Source organism: Humulus lupulus, chromosome 1, assembly GCF_963169125.1.
Source record: "Humulus lupulus chromosome 1, drHumLupu1.1, whole genome shotgun sequence".
NCBI classification, from domain to species: domain Eukaryota; kingdom Viridiplantae; phylum Streptophyta; class Magnoliopsida; order Rosales; family Cannabaceae; genus Humulus; species Humulus lupulus.
This window is the reverse complement of record NC_084793.1, coordinates 23565340-23584603: the sequence shown is the minus strand read 5'-3', so window position 1 is coordinate 23584603 and position 19264 is coordinate 23565340. Positions and strand designations below refer to the sequence as shown.

Here is a 19264-nt window from a genome sequence, read left to right as displayed (position 1 = left end):
TGGCTCGCAGGTCGACCAAAATTGGCCTTCCAATGACAACATTATACACTGAAGGACAATTAACTACTATGAAAGTAGTGAGTAATGTCCTGTTCGTAGGTGCAGTTCCTGCTGTAACTGGGAGCCTAATCGACCCAATTGGGGCAAGCCCTTCGCCAGAAAAACCATAAATGGTTTGGTTGCATGGCTCCAGGTCCTTGACAGACAATTTCATTCTTTCCAGTGAAGACTTGTATCAGATGTTGACTGAACTTCCTGTGTCAACCAACACCCTCCTAACCATCATGTTGGCTATTTGAACGTCAACGACCAGCGGATCAGAGTGTGGGAATCGTACGTGCTGGGCATTGTCTTCAGAGAAGGTTATCAATTCCTCCTCTGTTCGAGCCTTCTTTGGTGCTCGATCCTCTGCACTCATGATCTCGATGTCCTGGTCGTGGCGTAAGGTCTGAGCGTTTCTCTCCCTCACCTTCCCACTGTCCCCTGCAAGGTGTGGGCCGCCACAGATGGTGAGTAATGTACCTGCCACAGGAGTTGGCTGTAAAGGTGGCGAGTGTTGGTGTGCAAGCACCTGCTCATTGCCACCTTGAGCCTCTCACTGAGACCCTCCCGCGGCTCGCACATATCTCCTTAGACGTCCTTGCTTGATCAGGAACTCAATTTCATCCTTCAACTGGTTGCACTCAGTGGTGTCATGTCCGTAGTCGTTGTGAAAATGACAGAATTTTGTGGTATCCCTCTTAGGGATATTCTTCCTTATAGGTGCTGGTCGCTTATAAGGGACATTGGCATTGGTCGCCTGGTAGACCTCTGCTCGACTTTCGACAAGGGCCGTATAGTTGGTGAATCTCGGCTCATATCTATTGCCTTTGGGGCGTTTATTCTTAGACGATGATGACTCATTACTCGCCCTTTTTCCACCATTTCTGCCATTTCCGTTCTCGTTTCCATTGGGTTTGTCCGACTCGTTGGTGGCCTTGGCGAGATATTCCTTCAGTCCCTTATCTTTTGTAGGCGATTTCCCCTCGTTGGCAATCACGTCCTCGAGCTTGATGTATCGATCAGCTCGATCCAAAAAGTCTTGGGTACTCTTTACCCCCGTTCTTCCTTAGGCTGTTCCAGAGGGGAGAATGGCGTCTGACCCCGGCAGTTAGGGCCATCATCTTTCCCTTGTCGCCCATTGTTTTGGCTTCAGCTACTGCTCACATAAAGCGCTGGACATACTCCTTTAAGGGCTCTCCCTCCTTTTGGCGTATCTCGACCAGCTGGTTGGCCTTAGTGGGGTGTACGCGACCAACATAGAATTGTCCGTAAAATTTCTTCACGAACATTTCCCAGAATACTATACTAGCAAGAGGGAACTTAAAGAACCACTCCTGAGTGGTGTCAGATAGTATGGCGGGGAAGATCCTGCAGCGGGCATCATCCGACACCTTCTGAATATCCATTTGTATCTCAAATTTATTGACATGAGATACTGAGTCCCCGTACCCATCAAAGTTTGGTAGTACAAGCATTTTGAATTCGCTGGGGGTTTCTGCTACAACAATCCTCTTTACAAACGGAGTGCCTCTCCTCCGGTCGTACTCTATGTAGGATGTTCGACTCTCGACCAGCTGCTGTACTGCCTAGTTTAGAGCATCAATTTGAGCGTCAATCGCGTTTAGGATCGCTGGGGCGGCTGGTGCCAAAGGATCATACTCATCGTGCCTTTCACGCCGGTCATTGAGTACGTCCCTCAAGTCATCATCTTTGCACTTTTGCTCCCTGGCGCCCAGCCGATCAAAGACATTGTGTTGTCGGGGTTGCCCCCCAGCGTTATGGCTCACAGGCCTATTTTCTCTAGGTGGGGGGTTTCTGTCTCCACCTCTTTCTTCATTCCCCCGACCAGCGTTTCTCCTGCAAGAGTCGACCTCATTATATTCATGGCCGTCTCTAAACTATGGCCGACTGTGGCGCGACCGACTGGTCACGCTATTCCTCCTCAGGCTGGCATCTCCCGAGCGTCAGGGGGAGGCCTGCGCTGGTCGTTGGGTGCCGGTGCATTATTATGCCATGGGGGGCCCCTGACTGTAGAGCCTGACTCATTATGCCTTCTGTTGGCAGAAGGATGTTGCCCCCTGCTCGGTGGATTTGGCTCTTCGTCCCCTGGGCGTCTAGGGCTGCGGGGCAGCTGCATGGCCCTATTCTGCCTCTAGCGCTGCGGATTGCTGCGACCAGCTTGAGATGGCGGCTGCTGCTCAGGATCCCGAATTGGGAGATCATCCTGAGCGACAGGTGGCTGCTCCAGCCGTTGAGGGCTCGCTGGCTGAATTGGAGGACTCGGATTTTGGGCCCATTGTGGTGGTGCATTCGGTGGCTGATCCGGTTGTGAGGCCAGCGCAGCCTATCCTCGGGCCAATTGATAGGCTGCTTCAAGAGGCCGTGGCCTCTCTCTGCTAACGGTCCATGTCCGCCTGCTGCTCCTTCAGCTCCTGGCGCTGACGTTCAATCTCCTTTTGTTGCAGCGCCAAGGTCTCTTGTGCATTCTCCTGATTGGCCCTCAGATTGACCAACTCATCCTGCAACACCCCCAGTGTTGCCTCAGTGTTTTCGAATCGAATTCCTCCTCTTAAAAATCTAAATGTGGTTCATTCTCAGCCACATTTGGAGGAGGAGTTTGAGATGACGCAGCGCCAGCAGCCTGTCCGTCTCTCTTGGATGTCTTTGCCATTTGATTTTCTTAATGCTTCTTGAGTTCAACTCTCAATGAAAGCACCGGAATGTTGACCATTGATTTGGCCAACGACACGGAGTCAAAATAACGACAATGAAACAAACAGAAATCAAGAGTAGAATCAAATGGTAAAGATATGACACAAATGATTTATAGTGGTTCGGCCCCAACAGTGTGGTAATAACCTACGTCCACTTAGTGTTATTATTGATGTTGAATCCTAATGCCGTGATCAAAGAACTAGGGTTCTTGAGTTTCACCAGCCTTAGAAGAATTACAACTTTTCGGTGGATAATCACACTATGCTCTTTCTATGAGTATTCAGATTCAAGGTTCAAAAGTCCCTACCTTGAGCCTTCTCCTTCATATTTATAGGCTCAAGGGGGTTACATGGGCCAATGGGCCTTAATTATCCTTAATATCAACGTATCAAGGCAATAAAGAGAAAATAATAAATGTAGTTATTACAAGATTACATATCTTTAAAGGAAATAAACCGAAGCATGCGACCAGACTGGTTGCATCTAATCACGAGATCTGATGGTGCAAGGAGCACCTGGTCGATTGCCGAACAACATTCCTTCATTTTGACGTTGCCACGTGCCAACCACGTGTAATAAATTATTGCCACGTCATCAGGAGCCATTTTTAGGTAAACAAAGTCTTTTTCATAAAAAGAAAGTTCATTTTAAGAAAAAATATTTGGTCGTTTTGTTGGTAAAGTGTCAAAGGCAGAATTGTGAAATGCTTTCAATAGTAAGGAGTTAGTAGATGATTATGATGTTGTGAAGTTGGGGATATTTCATGTTTTAGTAAACTATTTGTATGGATATACTAGTGAGAAGTTGGTTGATGACTTTTTTTTTGAGATGGTTGATCATGATCTGTCTGAATTAGGAAATATTAGTTTTGGGAAGTTTGTTTGGGATAGGACTTTTCGTTATATGAAAATTACTTTGAAGGGTGGTAATAAAATTTTTGATGGTGTTTTTGTTGATGGGAAGGTTGGGCTTCATCCTTATAAACTTCTTGGTTTTCCAGTTGCTTTTCTAGTTTGGATATATGAAACTGTATCTGATTTGAATCCTGAGTTTTGTCAGAGGGTTGGGAAAAAGTATCCCCGTTTGTTGAATTGGAAGAGTTTTGATAATGCTTTCTATTCAAACTTGGTGACAAAGATTTTTAACAGCAAAAATGTATAATATTTTATTTTGTAACTGGTTACTACGTAAATTTGTTTTAATCATTTAGGATTTTTGTTTGTGTAGCTGGTTACGGAACATGGTAGCCAGTTTCTTGGTTTTTTTATGTATATTTTTTTATTTATTCAGTTGACTATCTTGGATGTTTATCCAAACTCTGGGGAGAGGCAGAAACCAGTAGTGAATAAGTTTAAGTTTGAGCCTATATATTTGCCCAAGGAGTGTGTTGACAATGGAGATGATGGTTCGGGTTCCCAGGTATTTGTTAGTGTTGGTGTTTGTTTTAGTTAAGAAAAAATTATTTTGTTTGAAATTTATAGGTTTGTTTTTATTTTTATTTTTGTTGTTTTGAAAATTATTTCATTATATTTTTTTTCAGGTTGATAGTAAAAAATTGAGATTGATTTGTGAAACAATATCTTCAATAAAAGAGAGCCAACTATCTATTATTAGTGATATTGCAATTATGAGGTCTGAGTTCATGGGGAAACTCTGTGATTTGTCTACAATGATTGGAAGAATCGTTGAAAAAAATCCAGAAAAAGTTGGATGTTCTAACGATGAAACTGCTGGATTTAATGAAGTGACAAAGCCAGCGGATTTTGATAAAGTATCTAGCCCCATTTCTCCTGATTCTAAGGTAACTTGTTTGTTCTATGTTTTATTGTTTTTTAACCATTTTTTGTTGTAACCAGATTCTTTTTTTTTTTGGTCCAGGTTTGTGGGATGGATTTATGTGAAGATTTTGATGGTAGTAAGGTAACTGGTTTATGTTTCTTAATAGTATGTTGTTATTTGCAAGTTTATTAGTGTAACCTGTTATTAGTGTATCCAGTTTCACTTTTTATTTTATGGTGTTGGGAAGGATTTAAGTGAAAATTTTGATGGTGTTTATACTAGGTTGAAGTTGTCAAATGTTGTGGGTGGAACTAAGGTATTGAAATCAATTTTTCTTTTTGTTTCTTTGTATTATTTTATGTAAAATTGAATTTTTTGTAACTGATTTTATTGTTCTTCATTATAGGATTATTCAAAGAAGCCTGAGTTCAGTTTAGAAGAAATATATTTGGGTCCAGAGATTTTGAAGGTTATTGATAAAATTGTGGAGAATGCAAAAGGAGAAAATAGATTTAGTGGGAGTAAGGATGATTGGAAAGTTGTGATGGTTGGTGATGTTGATGAAGTTCCTGTTGCTATTGAAAAGAGGGAGTTTAAACCTAGTAGTCATGTTAAATCTCCTTTTGTTACTGAGTTTGGTTCATCTGAAGTAAAAGAAAATGTGAAGAGGAAGGTAGAAGAGGTGTTGATTGTTAGAGGGTTGCTTCCATTTAAAGATGAAATTGGACATAATGTTTCAATGAATGAATGTATGGATTATATTACATGGATTGAGGATAAAATGATTTTTAAAAATAAGTATGTTTTTTTTTTATCTTGTTTGATATTATTTTTTTTGATAAGTAAATGTCTATTAATATAATTTTTTTTTGTTTGAAGGAAGAAGAAATTTTTTGATGTTAATAATATTATCAATCCACCGATGGATTATTCTTTTGTTAAAATTTATGATAAGATGTGGTTTTACAAGCTTCAAACTTGTGGGGAAGAGCTTATGGGCACTGTAAGTAACCAGGTTCTTGGTATAATGCTTTGTAACCAGTATTTGTTTGTTTAGATGTTTTGTTATTTTTGTTGATGATGGTTAAGACAAGTAACCAGGTTCTTCTAGTATTGTTTGTAACTGGTTTTGATATTTTTTTTACAAGTAACCAGGTTCTTGTAGTATTGTGTGTAACTTATTTTGATTATTATTTATTGGTTAGTAACTAGGTTCCTGACTTTTCTTTGTTTATTTATTTTGTGTAGCATATCAATGTTTGTTTTTATTACTTGAGGAAGAAGATTAAGTTGAGTGATAGTTTGAACAAGAGGGTTACAACTACAGACTCCTAGTTTGATGCAACTATCAAGGGTTTGTATGATAACTTTTTGGCAGCCAAATGTGATCAAAGCAGCATTCGTTTTGATAACCTGGTTTCATATTATATTATTAGTGAACATTTGTTTTGTAACACTCCTTGGGTGGATGCGGATCATGTTCTTTTTCCTATGCATGTGAAGGTTCAGTTGCATTGGATTTTTATCCACTTTTCCATAAAGAGTAGGATGTTAATTGTCTACAACTCTTTGGCGGGGAAGAAGAATGAGAGTATTGCTTTGCCATATGTGAATGCTTATTCTATTGTTTTACCATATTTTCTAGACCTTCTTGATTCTTATGTTTCTAGGAAAGATCTGGACTTGAATGTTGGTCCATATTTTGTTGGGAAGAAGGATCCAAATTGATTTTAACTTTGCCAAAGACTTTCCTTCTCAAGAGGACAAGTAAGTAACTAGTTTTTGTAATTTGTTGTTTATTTTTTTATTATGTTTATTTTTTTAATAATTACATTTGTTGTTTTTTTGTTTGTTTTTTAGTGATTGTGGAATATTTGTTATCAAGTATGCTGATTTGTTTATCCATGGGAAGATTGATGACATCCCAAAGAACATGGTTGCCAAAGTTGCTACATATCGCGATTATCTTGCCATTAACTTGGATAGTCATGGGAAAAAGAAGCAGATTGGTGGGTACAAGACAGAAGATGATAGTCCATCAAAGAAATCAAAGAGGAGGAAGAATAGTAAGTAGAGATTTTTGTAGTTTTTTAAAGTTGTATTAATGACTATGCCTTTTTTAAAAGTGAAGTTGTGGTTTGTAACTGGATACTGGTTTAGTACTGTACTTGTTTCTGGGTATTTTGTTTTGTTTTGTTTTTTGGTCAATGTAAAGAACTGGTTTCACCTTTTGGCTTAATATGAAGTTTTTTTTATTTGTATTTTATATTAATGTGTATGTTTTTTTTCAATAGAGTTGCTGATTTATTTAAAAGTTTGAAGATATTGTTATGTACATGTTTTTTTTTTTTTGTAAAAGTTTCAATTATTTTTGGAGAAGTTTGTGTGCTAATGGATAACTGGTTATTGTATTGTTTGAAAATATTAGTCATACGTTACAGGTAACTGGGTACAATTTTTTATTTTTAATTTATGAATTATTTTTTGTTAAATTATAATAATTTTTTATTCATGAATTTTTAATGTTTTTGAAAGAGATATTTCATTATGCAACTGGTTTGTAAATGTTATTTTTTTTTTGTAAATAGGTTTGTACGAGGATGGTGTAACCGGTTACTTCAGTTTTTGATAGTGAAAGCCATATGTTTCAGGTAACTGGTTATGGTTTATTTAGTTTTCATTTTTATTATTTTTAAAACTTTTTTGATATATTTATGTTTTTTTGTGTGAAAGATATGTGATTATGTAACTGGTTTTTTAAGTCGTTTGTTACATGTATATATAGTCGTTTGTTAAATTTATTTATAGTAACTGGTTTTTTTGATTAACATGTGTTGTAACCAGGTACTTGAGTCTTCATATTTGAATAACTTGTGTTGTAACCAGGAACTTGAGTGTCAAGTTTATAAAACGTTAAATGCTAAAAAGTTTGTAGTTTTATTGAAGTGGAAAACATTAGGATACAATTTTATTATATAAATTGAATGACTTGTAATTGTAGTCTATCTACTCTTTACAAATTTATTTGTCTAATTTTTTTCACTTTGTTGGGTTTTGCTGCTTTGGGATTGGTTCATTCCTGCATGTTTTTTCTATTATGTCCTGGTTTCCCACATCGTCCACATTTAATCTGCACTGTTGGTTCTCCTCTAGATCTGATTCTTTTCCTTCTAGGGCGGCCTGGTGGATTTCTTGATTTTGTTGGTAGGACAATTTTGTTTAAAGTCTTTGGTAGTGTCCATTCACTTTCACTTGGCAATGGATGAACAGTTGACTTATATGTTGCTTTCATAGTTGTAGTTTTGTAGTAATCAACAACATAATCATATGTTTTTAGCCGTGTTTTGGCAAATACTGCTATTGCATTTGCACATGGTATTTCATCTTGTTGGAACCTTTCGCACTCACATGTTTTCTCCATTAGGTTGACCAAAAAATTTCCTTTGTATTCTACCACAACTTGGTACAATATATTGTTTACTGGGAAGACCTATTTATTTTAGTAGAGGAATACATGTTAGAAATTGGTTACTATGGTAATTATTAGTAACTGGTTACCGAATGTTTTGGTAAATAATTTTAGTGCAGTATATATGTTAGTTACCTGAAATTTAATGGCCCGAATAAAGTTTTCTCTGAGCATAGTTTCAGTATCTATTGTTACTTGTGTGAATGTTCCGTTTGCTTCGTTACCATTTTTCCATACTCATTTTTTAACTAAACTTCGAAGGCCTTCCATCATTGTAGTGATTGGCAACGTTCTTGCAGCTTTCAATGCAACATTTATTGATTCGGCTTTATTTGATGTCATCATTGTATATCTTCTTGTTGGAGCATGGCATTTAGACCAAGTACGATATCCAATTTTTTTGTAAATACAGTCTTATGCGAGTGTCAATCTTGTCTATTTCGTGCATGTAGTGCTCAAATGATTGTACCCTGTATGCCTTTGCTGCTTTCACAAAGTTTATGTTTAAGTCCTCCCAATGGACACCAAAATTGACTTTGATGTTGTTTAGGAAGTGGAATGTGCATGCTCCATGGAAAGCTTTAGGGTATACATTGTCTATAGCATTTTCTATGCTTTTGTGCCTGTCTGAAATGATTGCTGTGCCTGTCACGATGAATTAACTGGTTATTGTGTCCAAATTAAGTAACTGGTTTCATTAATTTATATGACTATTATTTTTTAAATTGTTTTTACTATTATATTGTTGAATTATTATTAAATAGTTTATTTTATGTGTTTAGTTTGTTTGAATAAGAATATAAAAAAGAAAACGGTACCTTCTCTTTCTCCATATGTCTCTTTTAGCTTTGTGAAAAACCATAACCATGATGAATCATTTTCAGAGTCTCCTATTCCAAAGGCTAATGGAAATATGTTGTTGTTAGCATCCATTGTTGAAGCAGTGAATAAAGTTCCTCCAAATGATGTCTTCAAGTAAGTTCCATCTATCACAATGACTGGCCTACAATGTTTCCATCCTTTGATGGAATTTGCAAATGCTATGTACATATATTTGAAGTGATCTTTATTGTCTGTAACCAGGTGCGTTATTATACCTGGGTTCGAGACTTTTAGCCTGTGAAGGTAGATGGGAAGTTTTTGGTATGAATCATCTTAGTTTCCTCTTGCCAACTCTAAAGCTTTTTCTCTTGCTCTCCAGGCTTTTTGATACCTGTAACAACCCAAATTTCCTAATAAGGCTTAGGGCTTTGATTAGGGGGACAGGATAGAAAATTATAGAATTATATGATTATGTGATATTTATGTGTATCATTATGTGATATGGGAATAATATCATAATATGACTTGATATGCATGTTTAGGTGTATTAAATATGCACGTGAGCGCATTTTTGTATAATTGGGCAATTTTCATAATTTGGCCGGTTATAGGTATATTTGGCATATATGTGGTATGGGTGTGGTACTTCATTATTATTTGGTTATGCATGAGTTACTCAGCACGAGACGATCCTAGCGAGCAAAGTAGCAGTTTAGTCGTAATGGGGTCAAATACCTGGCTCGGGGCGAGCTTAGGGGTAATTTGGTAATTTAGTACATTATCGGGAATGAACGGGTAATGGGATATGATTTAATTATTAATTAAGAATATTGGGAATAACAAGAATTGGAGGACGTTAATTATAATTAGCAGGATAGGTGGGAAATGACTGTTTTGCCCTTGGTGGCTTAAAAAGGGATTAAATGGACATATGGGCATTTTGGTCTTTTGACCAAGGGATATATTTAAACTTAGGTGGCTGGTTGTAGAAGGAATTAGACAGCCAAAAACAGAGTTCTCTTCCTCTCCCATGATCCTCTCTTCTTCTTCTAGGCTTGAAATTTTGAGGAAAGATTAATGATTCAAACTTGGGAATCAAAGCTTGAGGTTTTAGGCTAGTGATCAACCATTGGAGGGGAATCAAACCTGTGTTTAAGGTAAGATTTCAGTATTCATATGTTTTGTGTGGGAGAGGTAGTATGTTTTCATGGGAATTCAAGGTCCATCTTATCAGATGAAGACTCTATTATTACTTCTAAGTTTTGGAAGGGTTGCAGAAAGTGATGAATACACAGTTGGAATTTAACACAATTTATTACTCTCAGATTGATGGTAAATCAGGGAGAGAGAGAGAGTTTTCCAATTATTATTGGAAGAACATCTTATAAGATGAATGAGATATTATATTTGGATCTTGAAGTAGTTCAGGGGAGCATTGAGGTTATTGAAAAGGTTAGAGCCTGGATGCTCACTTCTTAGAGTAAATGAAAAAGTTATATGATTTGAGATGGAAATGGGTGAAGAGTTAAGGGCAAGTTGAGTCCTAGGTTAATTTGACTGTTTGAATCCTGGATAGGATCAATCAGGTTGCCTTTGGATGGGCCTTAGTTTTGGCACTGTCAGTTGTATGCAGTGTATTTTTATATTTCCATGTTGAGGACATGGGTCAGAAGGAAACTCATGAGTTGAGTTATGAGAATCTGGAGATTGAGGCTAAGTTATCCTGTAAGGAATAGCTAGTTCAGATATGAGACAGAAAGAATAAAGTTCTTAGGAACAAAGTTATACCTTGAGTCAAGGTAAGGTTATAGAGACAACGAGATCGAGGGAGCGACCTGGGAAATAGGAATCAGTTTTGTGGAATTCATATTCCGGTCAATTTAGATAAATTTCGAGGACGAAATTTTTGTAAGGAGGGGATGGTTATAATGTCCCAAAATCCCTAATAAGGTTTAGGACCTTGATTAGGAGGCCAGGAGGGCCATAATTGATTTATTATGTCATTAAATGGTTATATGCATGTTTATGTGAATTATATTATTATATGATGATAGCATGCATATGGGCCCACATTTCATTATTAGGGCATTTTGGTAATTTAGCCCGTTAATGGCGTAATTGTGTATTTTCATGCACGTGGGTGAATTTCAAATAATACCACATTATATGTGGATTTGTTCGAGCCATTCGACATGAGACGATATTTGAATGCAAGTTTTCGCTCTGGTCATAACAGGGTTAATTTCGGGGCTCGGGGTGAGTCTCGGGCTGATTTGAGGATTAGAACATTACTGAGAATTAAAGGGTAGTGGGATATGATTTATTAGCATTTGAGAATGTTGAGAATAACGGGAATTGGAGGGTGTTAATTATGATCAGGGAGATAGGCGGGAAATGACGGTTTTACCCTTGGTGGCCTTAAGAGGACTTTAAATAACCTAGGGGCATTTTGGTCTTTTGACCTTAAGGATATATATCATTGAAAATCTGTAGAAAGCTTAAGAAAAATAGAGCATAAACTCATCTCTCCTGTACCTCTTTTTCTCTCATTCTTTCTTTCTAATCTTTGAACCCTACTTGAAGAACCAAGCTAGGAAATCAAGGTTTGAGGCTTAGAACTTTGGTTCATCCATTGAAGATGACTCAATTCAAGCTTGAGCTAAGGATTTAGCCATGAAATTTTGGTTATACTCTATTTTTCATTTAGTTTTCAGTTGAGAAATTTGAAGTGAGTAGTTGTGAATTCATGGAATTTTTTGAGAAAGTTTTCTTAGGGTTTTGATGAGGTTGTGGTATGGATGAAGTTTTGGGGTTAAATGGCATGTTTGGATGATGTTTGGGGTTGGTTTGGAAGCATGGTTTTCAAGGGAAGTCGCAGGGGTGAAGACCAGAAAAAAACTGGTCTGTAGGTGGCGCCCCAGCGCTTGGCAGGGCAGAGAGTGGAACTCTCTCTGACTTGGGGCAGCGCCCCAGCGCTACCTAGTAGCGCCCCAGTGCTAGGTCCTTCTCAGCAAGGCATATTTTTAAAGCTCGGGATGACTTTGGGGGCTCGGGGGTTGGTTCCACTACCCCGTTTGGGTGGATTAGATGTCCTAAGAGCTCGGGATTAGTCCCGGAAGTGAGGTTTTAGATTGTGAACCTTTTATTGATTTACTATATTGATGGATTTCATATTGGTTATGAATAGGTGACTGCTAAGGGATCAAAGGATTGATTGTTCTCAAGGGTCTTTTTATTTGTTATTTCTCGCTCGAACTAGAGGTAAGAAAGCTGCACCCCATATGTGACATGCATGGCTATTATTGAGGCATGTTGATTGTTTAAATGTGGACATGGATTGCATATCAAATGCTTAGCAAATCTTGCTTACTTGTGAATGGAACTGACTTACTAGTCAGAATAGACAATGGTATCAGATCCATCTGTGAAGCTGTGACTTACTAGTCAAGTTCGATAGCGGTACTGAGCACTGGTCATGTGTTACTGACCTATGAGTTAAGAGCGGCATAAGCGTCATGAACGCAGAGCCAATAAAAGATTAGATCTAATCGACATTTGCATTGGATGACTCATCATGAGCATTAATGCCGGACCGACCTCAAGTTTGATGAAAACTAAAAGCGCTTGTCTAGTCTAAAGGTTAGTTACTTAGAGCCAGAGTCGGAAAGACTAAGGTGACCTACATGTCACATGGCTAGGAGGGTATGGGACCTCAGAGATTGATTTACTAGTCATCTGACCGAGATTGACTTACTAGTCATCTATCTCAGAGTGAAAGACTTATTAGTCATCTACTCAGAGCGCAGGACTCCACAAACATTTATTTGTAACTACTTGCATTCGTGATTAATGCTATTAATATTAGACATGCACATTATGATTTGATGACATGTTATTACTGATCATGAGCATATTGAGTTTTCTTGCTGGGCTTCGACTCACGGGTGCTATGTGGTGCAGGTAAAGGAAAAAGAAAGATTGACCATCCTTAAGTTGGAGAGCGTAGGTGACGATTTGTACATAAGCGGCTGCTCAGCCGCCACGACCGAGGGTTGAAAGAGGAACTAGGGTTAAACCCTGTTTTGCCGCTTAGATTAGTTGGTTGTAAATATTTTCTTGTAATTAAACTTTATATTATATTTTTGGGATCCCATTGTATACAGTAGACGTTCTAATGAAACGTTGTATCTTAACCAAAATTTTTAACCCTAAATCACTAATCATACTTAGTTACACGATTATGGCCATATGACTCGATTAGCGAGTTTAGCACTGTTTAAAATGCACACCATAACGGTCCCTGGAGTTTAGGATGTTACAGGTGACGATGTGTACATATGTGGCTGCTCGACCACCACGACCGAAGGTTTAAAGAGGAACTAGGGTTAAACCTTAATTTGTCGCTTAGGTCGACTGGTTGTAAATATTTTATTGTAATTAGCTTTTTAAAATATATTTTCGGGATCCCAATCTATATAGTAAACGCTTTAGTGAAACGTTGTATCTTAACCAAATTTTAACCCTAAACCATAGTCATACTTAGTTACACGATTATGGCCAAATGGATCGGTTATCGAGTTTATCATTGTTTAAAATGCACAACGTAATGGTCCTTGGGTAGTAGGGCGTTACAATACCCCATTGAAACACCATAATCATCTAGCAAGTCGTTGATTATGTCATTTGGTGTGTGTACTCTCTTTATTGACATGTATTTTGTTTTTATTAGTTCTCCAATCACATTGCAATTTGCATGCATGTGGTCTTCCATAATGATGTCCAAGGAGCAGGTGTGAGTTTTTACATACTTTCTGATTTTAAATGTTTCTGTTTTCCTGAACATTGAAGCTCTAAGTAACCAGTTACAATTGTCATCCACGCAAGTTACCATGTACTCTCTTGGTTTAGATCTTTTCGCCTTGAATTGGATGTTGTGAATCATAGCATAATAACATAAAGCAGATTTCAAGAGCTTTTTGTCCTTATAAATTTGGCCTTCTTCAACTTTGAAAACTTTATGATCAATTATAATTTCTGTATCTTCTTCTCTTTTTCTTTTGTTTTCTTCTGTTCTCTCTATGATAAAATCTGCTACATTATCAGCTATGTTTGTAATGTTTGGGAAGGTTTGTACCTGGTTATTTGTCATGCATGTTGCTTCTTAATATTGTAACTCTGTAACTGATTGCTGGTTGTTTAGTTGAAGAACTAGCGTTTCTAGACCCGTGTTCTATATTTGTGTTTCTTCTTCATATGTATTGTGTTCAATAGTTTCAACTATTGTTTGATCAAAAGTGGTGATGCATAGTGGTAGCTCTGTTACTGCATTTTGCTTCTTTTTCAGCTCAATGTAGAATAGGGCTGAATTGTCATTGAGTAATTTCATTGGTGGCATACTTGGTGATAACTGGTAACTCAGCTCAATATTTTGAATATTGCATTTTATCTCATTTTTCGCTAAATGAACCAAATTGTTAAGAGAACAATTTTTTGGTATTAGCAGTCCAGTCATGGTGTAGTCATCATACTGATATTTGTCTGTCCATTTTCCTCTAAAATAAATCAATGTCATTATGGATTCCATATTTGCAATATAGCACAACATAATTTTTAGTGTTGTTGCTTTATTAATATTCAAATGTAACTGGTTATGTTAGTGAATGCCTTTTAACAAATGTTCAAAATATATCATGTAACTAGTTTCATTTATGTAAATCAAGATCTAATTTCCAGGTTCTGTGATAAATTATTATGCAGAGTGTTTTTTTTTTGCGTGTGTAACTGGTTGCATTATTGAAGTGTTGTGTTGTTTTTTTTTTTGTAATATTTGAATTATGAAAATGTTCAAATTATGTCATGTAACTGGTTTCATTTAAGTAAATCAAGAAGTAATTTCCAGGTTCTTTGTGTAATTATTTTGCATATCGTATATTTCAAATTTTTTTTGCTTTAGTTTAAATGCTACCTGTTTGAGAAATCGGAGAAGTTGATGGATTTGTGTTTTTGTTGATGTGAATGAAGCTAAAAGTAGATGATGTTATCGAAGAAGAAGATGTGATTATTGGAAAAGAATCCAAAACCAGTTTCCGTCGCCGAAGAAGAATAGTAGGTGATCAGAATTTGAATTCTACGTTAAATGTGATGACTGGAGAAGAATGCAGAATTAGGTTCAGTCACCGGAGAAGAGAGATGGTGTGATCAGAAATTGGAATTCTTGATTGGAGAAGAAGATGTTCAGGTGTTGTTGCCGGAGAAGATAATGTGATGATCGAAAACTATGGAAAATGAGTTGCAGTGGCCGGAGAAGGGAGATTCAGTGATCGACTATTTCGTTTCTTGATTGGAATCTTGTAGTCGACAATTTATATGAAATTTATAAATGTTATGGGAATTTGGTTTCTTAGTTTATGGGAATTCCATATTTTATATTTTGTTTTAAGTGTGTATTATTATATTTTGCTTAATTATTTTTTTGTCCATATATGTTGAAAGTTTAGTTAGTTTTCCCATATTTACATAAAGTTCTCATAATAAAAGAAATGTGGCCCATTTAAATTATATATATTATATGGGCCTTTGGTAATTGTACTTGGTTTTGGTAGAAAAAACCTAGCTTCTTCATCAAGTTTGTCATCTCATTTCAGCAATCAAAATTTCTTTTGAGCTGTACTTTCATATTCAGTCACTCAATTTTTTTTTTTACAGGGAACTCGGGAAGTTTTATCTATCTAAAGGCTAAAGCTCTCATCTTTGGTCATTGTAACTGCAACAATTCAACAAAGTCCTTTATTTTTCATCATCAAGTAAGTTACTCATCATTTACAACTTTTATTCATCAACCTTTAATACAAAAATTACTCATTAGTCATCAATTTCCCTGTCATGTGTATTAAGAAATTTCATAAACTATCTTAATGTAGATGGAATGAATGTGAAATGATCAATTGTTCTTATAATTGTTCCTTTTCTTTTTTAAATAACCAAATATAATTTGAGCTAGGTTGGAAACACCAAATAAATTATACAAGAAAATTATCACTTTATTTTGGGAGTTGCTATTGGAATTTGTAATACCCTTATGAATAATATATAGTTGATGCATTTGAAATTATAGATATTTTGGTATTGAAATTTTTTATTTACCTTTCGTACTTATAGTGTGTATAGATAAAAACTCTCACAATATAATTTTAGGTTCAACTTCAAATACTCTTCATGGTGGGGGAACAAAAAATTGATGCATTTTTCAAAAGAAAAATTATTCAAGATCAACAATTTGGAGAAAAGGATCAAACATCTATTCCAAATTTTGAAGATTCAGTTCCCACACATCCAAGAAAGGTACAAAGAATTGAAAGTGAAATGATTGATATTGCCTCTTTGGAGCATGATCCTGGAAAACGTCCCCCAATTTGGGAATATCGAATTAATCAACAAGATGAAATTCGTTGAGCTTATATTAAAGCCGAACCATATCAAATCAAACTTGAAAACTATCCACCATCTAGATCAAAGGCACATCCTCGATATTTTTGTATCTCTTGGTTTGAATTGTTTCGTTCTTGGCTAGAATACTCTCCATCAATTGATGCAATTTTTTGTTTGCATTGCTATCTATTTAGTAAGCCACATGGATGAGTGGAATCAAAAAAATTTGTTCTTGGAGGTTTCAAGAATTGGAAGAAAGTCAACAATGGAAATAATTATGCTCTCTTGTGACATGTGGGTAAAAGTCCTAACTCGGTTCATAAAAATAATGTAAAAGCATGCAATGATTTGATGAATGATTCTACACATATTAGAGGTTTTATTGAAAAACAAACTTCTGAGCAAGTTGAGAATAATCGATTAAGGCTTCAAGTTGTAATTGATGTTGTCAAATGGCTTGCCTTTCAAGCTTACGACTTTAGAGGACATGACAAAAGTAAAGAATCACTTAACCGTGGAGATTTTCTTGAACTTATGAATTTATTGGCATCTTACAATGAAAAGATATATTTTTTTTTTCCATATTACATATATCATTCTAAAAGTTTTGTATTATTATTTTTATTTCTTATCTCTTTATATTCTTTCATAAAATAATTTGTTTACTCAAAACTAATGTGTAGGTTGCAAGTGTTGTTCAAGAAAGTGCTCATTCAAATGTGTCATATACATCGCCCGATATTCAAAATGCGATTCTTTATGTATTCTCTAACAAGGTTAAGAAAGAGATTCGCCAAAAAATTGGAGACTCAAAATTTTGCATCATAGTAGACAAAGCACGTGATGAGTCCAAAAGAGAACAGATGGCTCTTGTTTTGGGATTTGTAGATAAAGAAGGGTTCATTCGTGAATGATTTTTTGGTGTTGTTCATGTACGTGACACTATGGCATTGACTTTGAAAGAAGGTATATTTTTTTCTCTTTCTCATCATAATTTAGCTATTTCTAACATACGGGGACATGGGTACAATGGAGCTAGTAACATGAGAGGTGAATGGAATGGCTTGCAAGATTTAATTTGTAATGAATGTCCATATGCATATTACATCCATTATTTAGCCCATTGCCTCCAACTTGCTTTAGTTGCTGCTTCTCGAGAAGTAACTCCAGTTCATCATTTTTTCTCTAACTTGGTTTTCATTATCAATATTGCTAGTGCATCTTGCAAGCGTAATGATGAACTCAAGGAGCCTCAAGTTGTTAAACCTGCTACTAAGACTGCTAATGACGAAATTGAATCAGGGAGAGGGCTCAATCAAATTGGCACCTTAAAGCGAGCTGGAGATACTCGCTGGGGTTCTTAGTTGGATTCTATTTCTAGCTTGCTCAAAATGTTTAATTTAACTTATGTGGTTTTGAGTAAAATTACAAATGAAAGAGTTTCATATTCTCAACGTGGAGATGCATACTTAGCTTGCAATCAATTATTATCTTTTGAGTTTGTTTTCATATAGCATCTTGTGAAAGAAATTCTAGAAATTACTCGTATGCTTTGTGTAGCATTACAATGCCAATCACAAGATATTTTGAATGCTATGCATCTTATTTCAAGCACAAAACGACTACTTAAGAACTTTCGAGATTCAGGATGTGATGCTTTCTTTATAAAGGTTAAATCATTTTGTGAGCAACATCAAGTTGATATTCTAGATATGAATGCTCAATATATTGCAAGGCGTGGAAGATCTCGAAATCAACAAGATAAGATTAGTGTTATGCATTATTATCGGGTTGATCTCTTTATTACTACACTTGATTATCAGTTGCAAGAATTAAACTATAGATTCAATGAACATTCAGTAGAGTTGCTTGTTCTTAGCACTACTTTGATCCTAGAGACGGATTTAAATTGTTCAAGATTGATGATATTTGAAAACTTGCAGAGAAGTTCTATGTTGATGATTTTTCAAAGCAGAAGTTGGTGGTACATCTAAGAATTGAGCTTCAACATTTTGAGCTTGACATTCCAAATCATCCTGAATCGCAAAATTTATCTAGTATTTATGAATTATGTCAAGGCTTAGTGAAAACAAAAAAAGCCACTGTATATCCTCTTACTGACAGGTTACTTAGGCTTGTTCTTACTCTTCCTGTATCAACAACAACTACAGAGCGAGCATTTTCAATCATGAAAATTATCAAGACAAAGCTTAGAAACAAGATGGAAGACAATTTTTTGAGTGATTGCTTAACAGTTTGTATTGAGAAAGAAATTGCTGCAAAATTTAGTAGTGACTCCATTATTATAGATGATTTTGCATCTATGAAGAATCGTAGAGTGCAACTTACTTTTAATAACATAAATTGAAGTTTTCAGGTATATATGAATTTAGCATAATTATCATTTCTTCTATTAATACCATTATAATGTTATTTGAAAGCTTATAATTTTGTTGTTTTCCTTTACTTACACATTTTATTATATACATGATTATACAGTACATTTTTTATTATATAAACAAAATTGGCTTCCCATCTCGATAATTCCCGGCTTCGTCACTGGTCTCTCTTCTTGATATATCAAATCTTTTTAAAAAAAAATAAATTTAAATCTTTTATTTTATTTTTATATATAAAGATAGTTTTTTTTACGTTTCTTTCATCTATTTTTATGCTTATAAGTAATTAAATAAATATTTTATAATATCTTATACTTAAAAAAACATATATTTTAAGGTAAATACCAATCAACATGAAACTCAATCTGGTGGCACATATTAAAGCACATTGTTAATATCTTATTATTATTATGTTAATAATTTAGATTAATTTATATATATTAAGTGCAAGTAATGTACAATGTACATTTACTTAATTTGAGAATTGTGACATTGAAAGCTGGATTCATAGTGAGTGAACTCGTAAAGTCTGGAATATGTTCGAAATCTAAACATCGAGCCTGCGAAGCAGAGACGACTTCGAAGATGGTAGCCTCGAAATTCTCACAAG

The 19264-nt window shown here is 35.8% G+C and overlaps 1 protein-coding gene across 1 annotated transcript; it reads left to right on the top strand.

The window, feature by feature from the left end:
- The first annotated feature begins 17199 nt into the window (after positions 1 to 17199).
- On the top strand, positions 17200 to 18623 carry LOC133798644 (uncharacterized). The gene is made up of 2 exons (XM_062237104.1): positions 17200 to 17611; positions 18199 to 18623. The coding sequence occupies exons 1-2, from the start codon at positions 17200 to 17202 to the stop codon at positions 18621 to 18623; spliced, it is 837 nt and encodes a 278-aa protein (XP_062093088.1).
- The last annotated feature ends 641 nt before the right edge of the window (positions 18624 to 19264 follow it).

Bases quoted from the DNA above. Each gene is read 5' to 3' on its own strand.
- LOC133798644 (XM_062237104.1), top strand. From the start codon at position 17,200: ATGGCATTGACTTTGAAAGAAGGTATATTTTTTTCTCTTTCTCATCAT. The intron at 17,612-18,198 runs GTTCTTAGTTGG...GAAAACTTGCAG, and splicing joins AGCTGGAGATACTCGCTGGG to AGAAGTTCTATGTTGATGAT.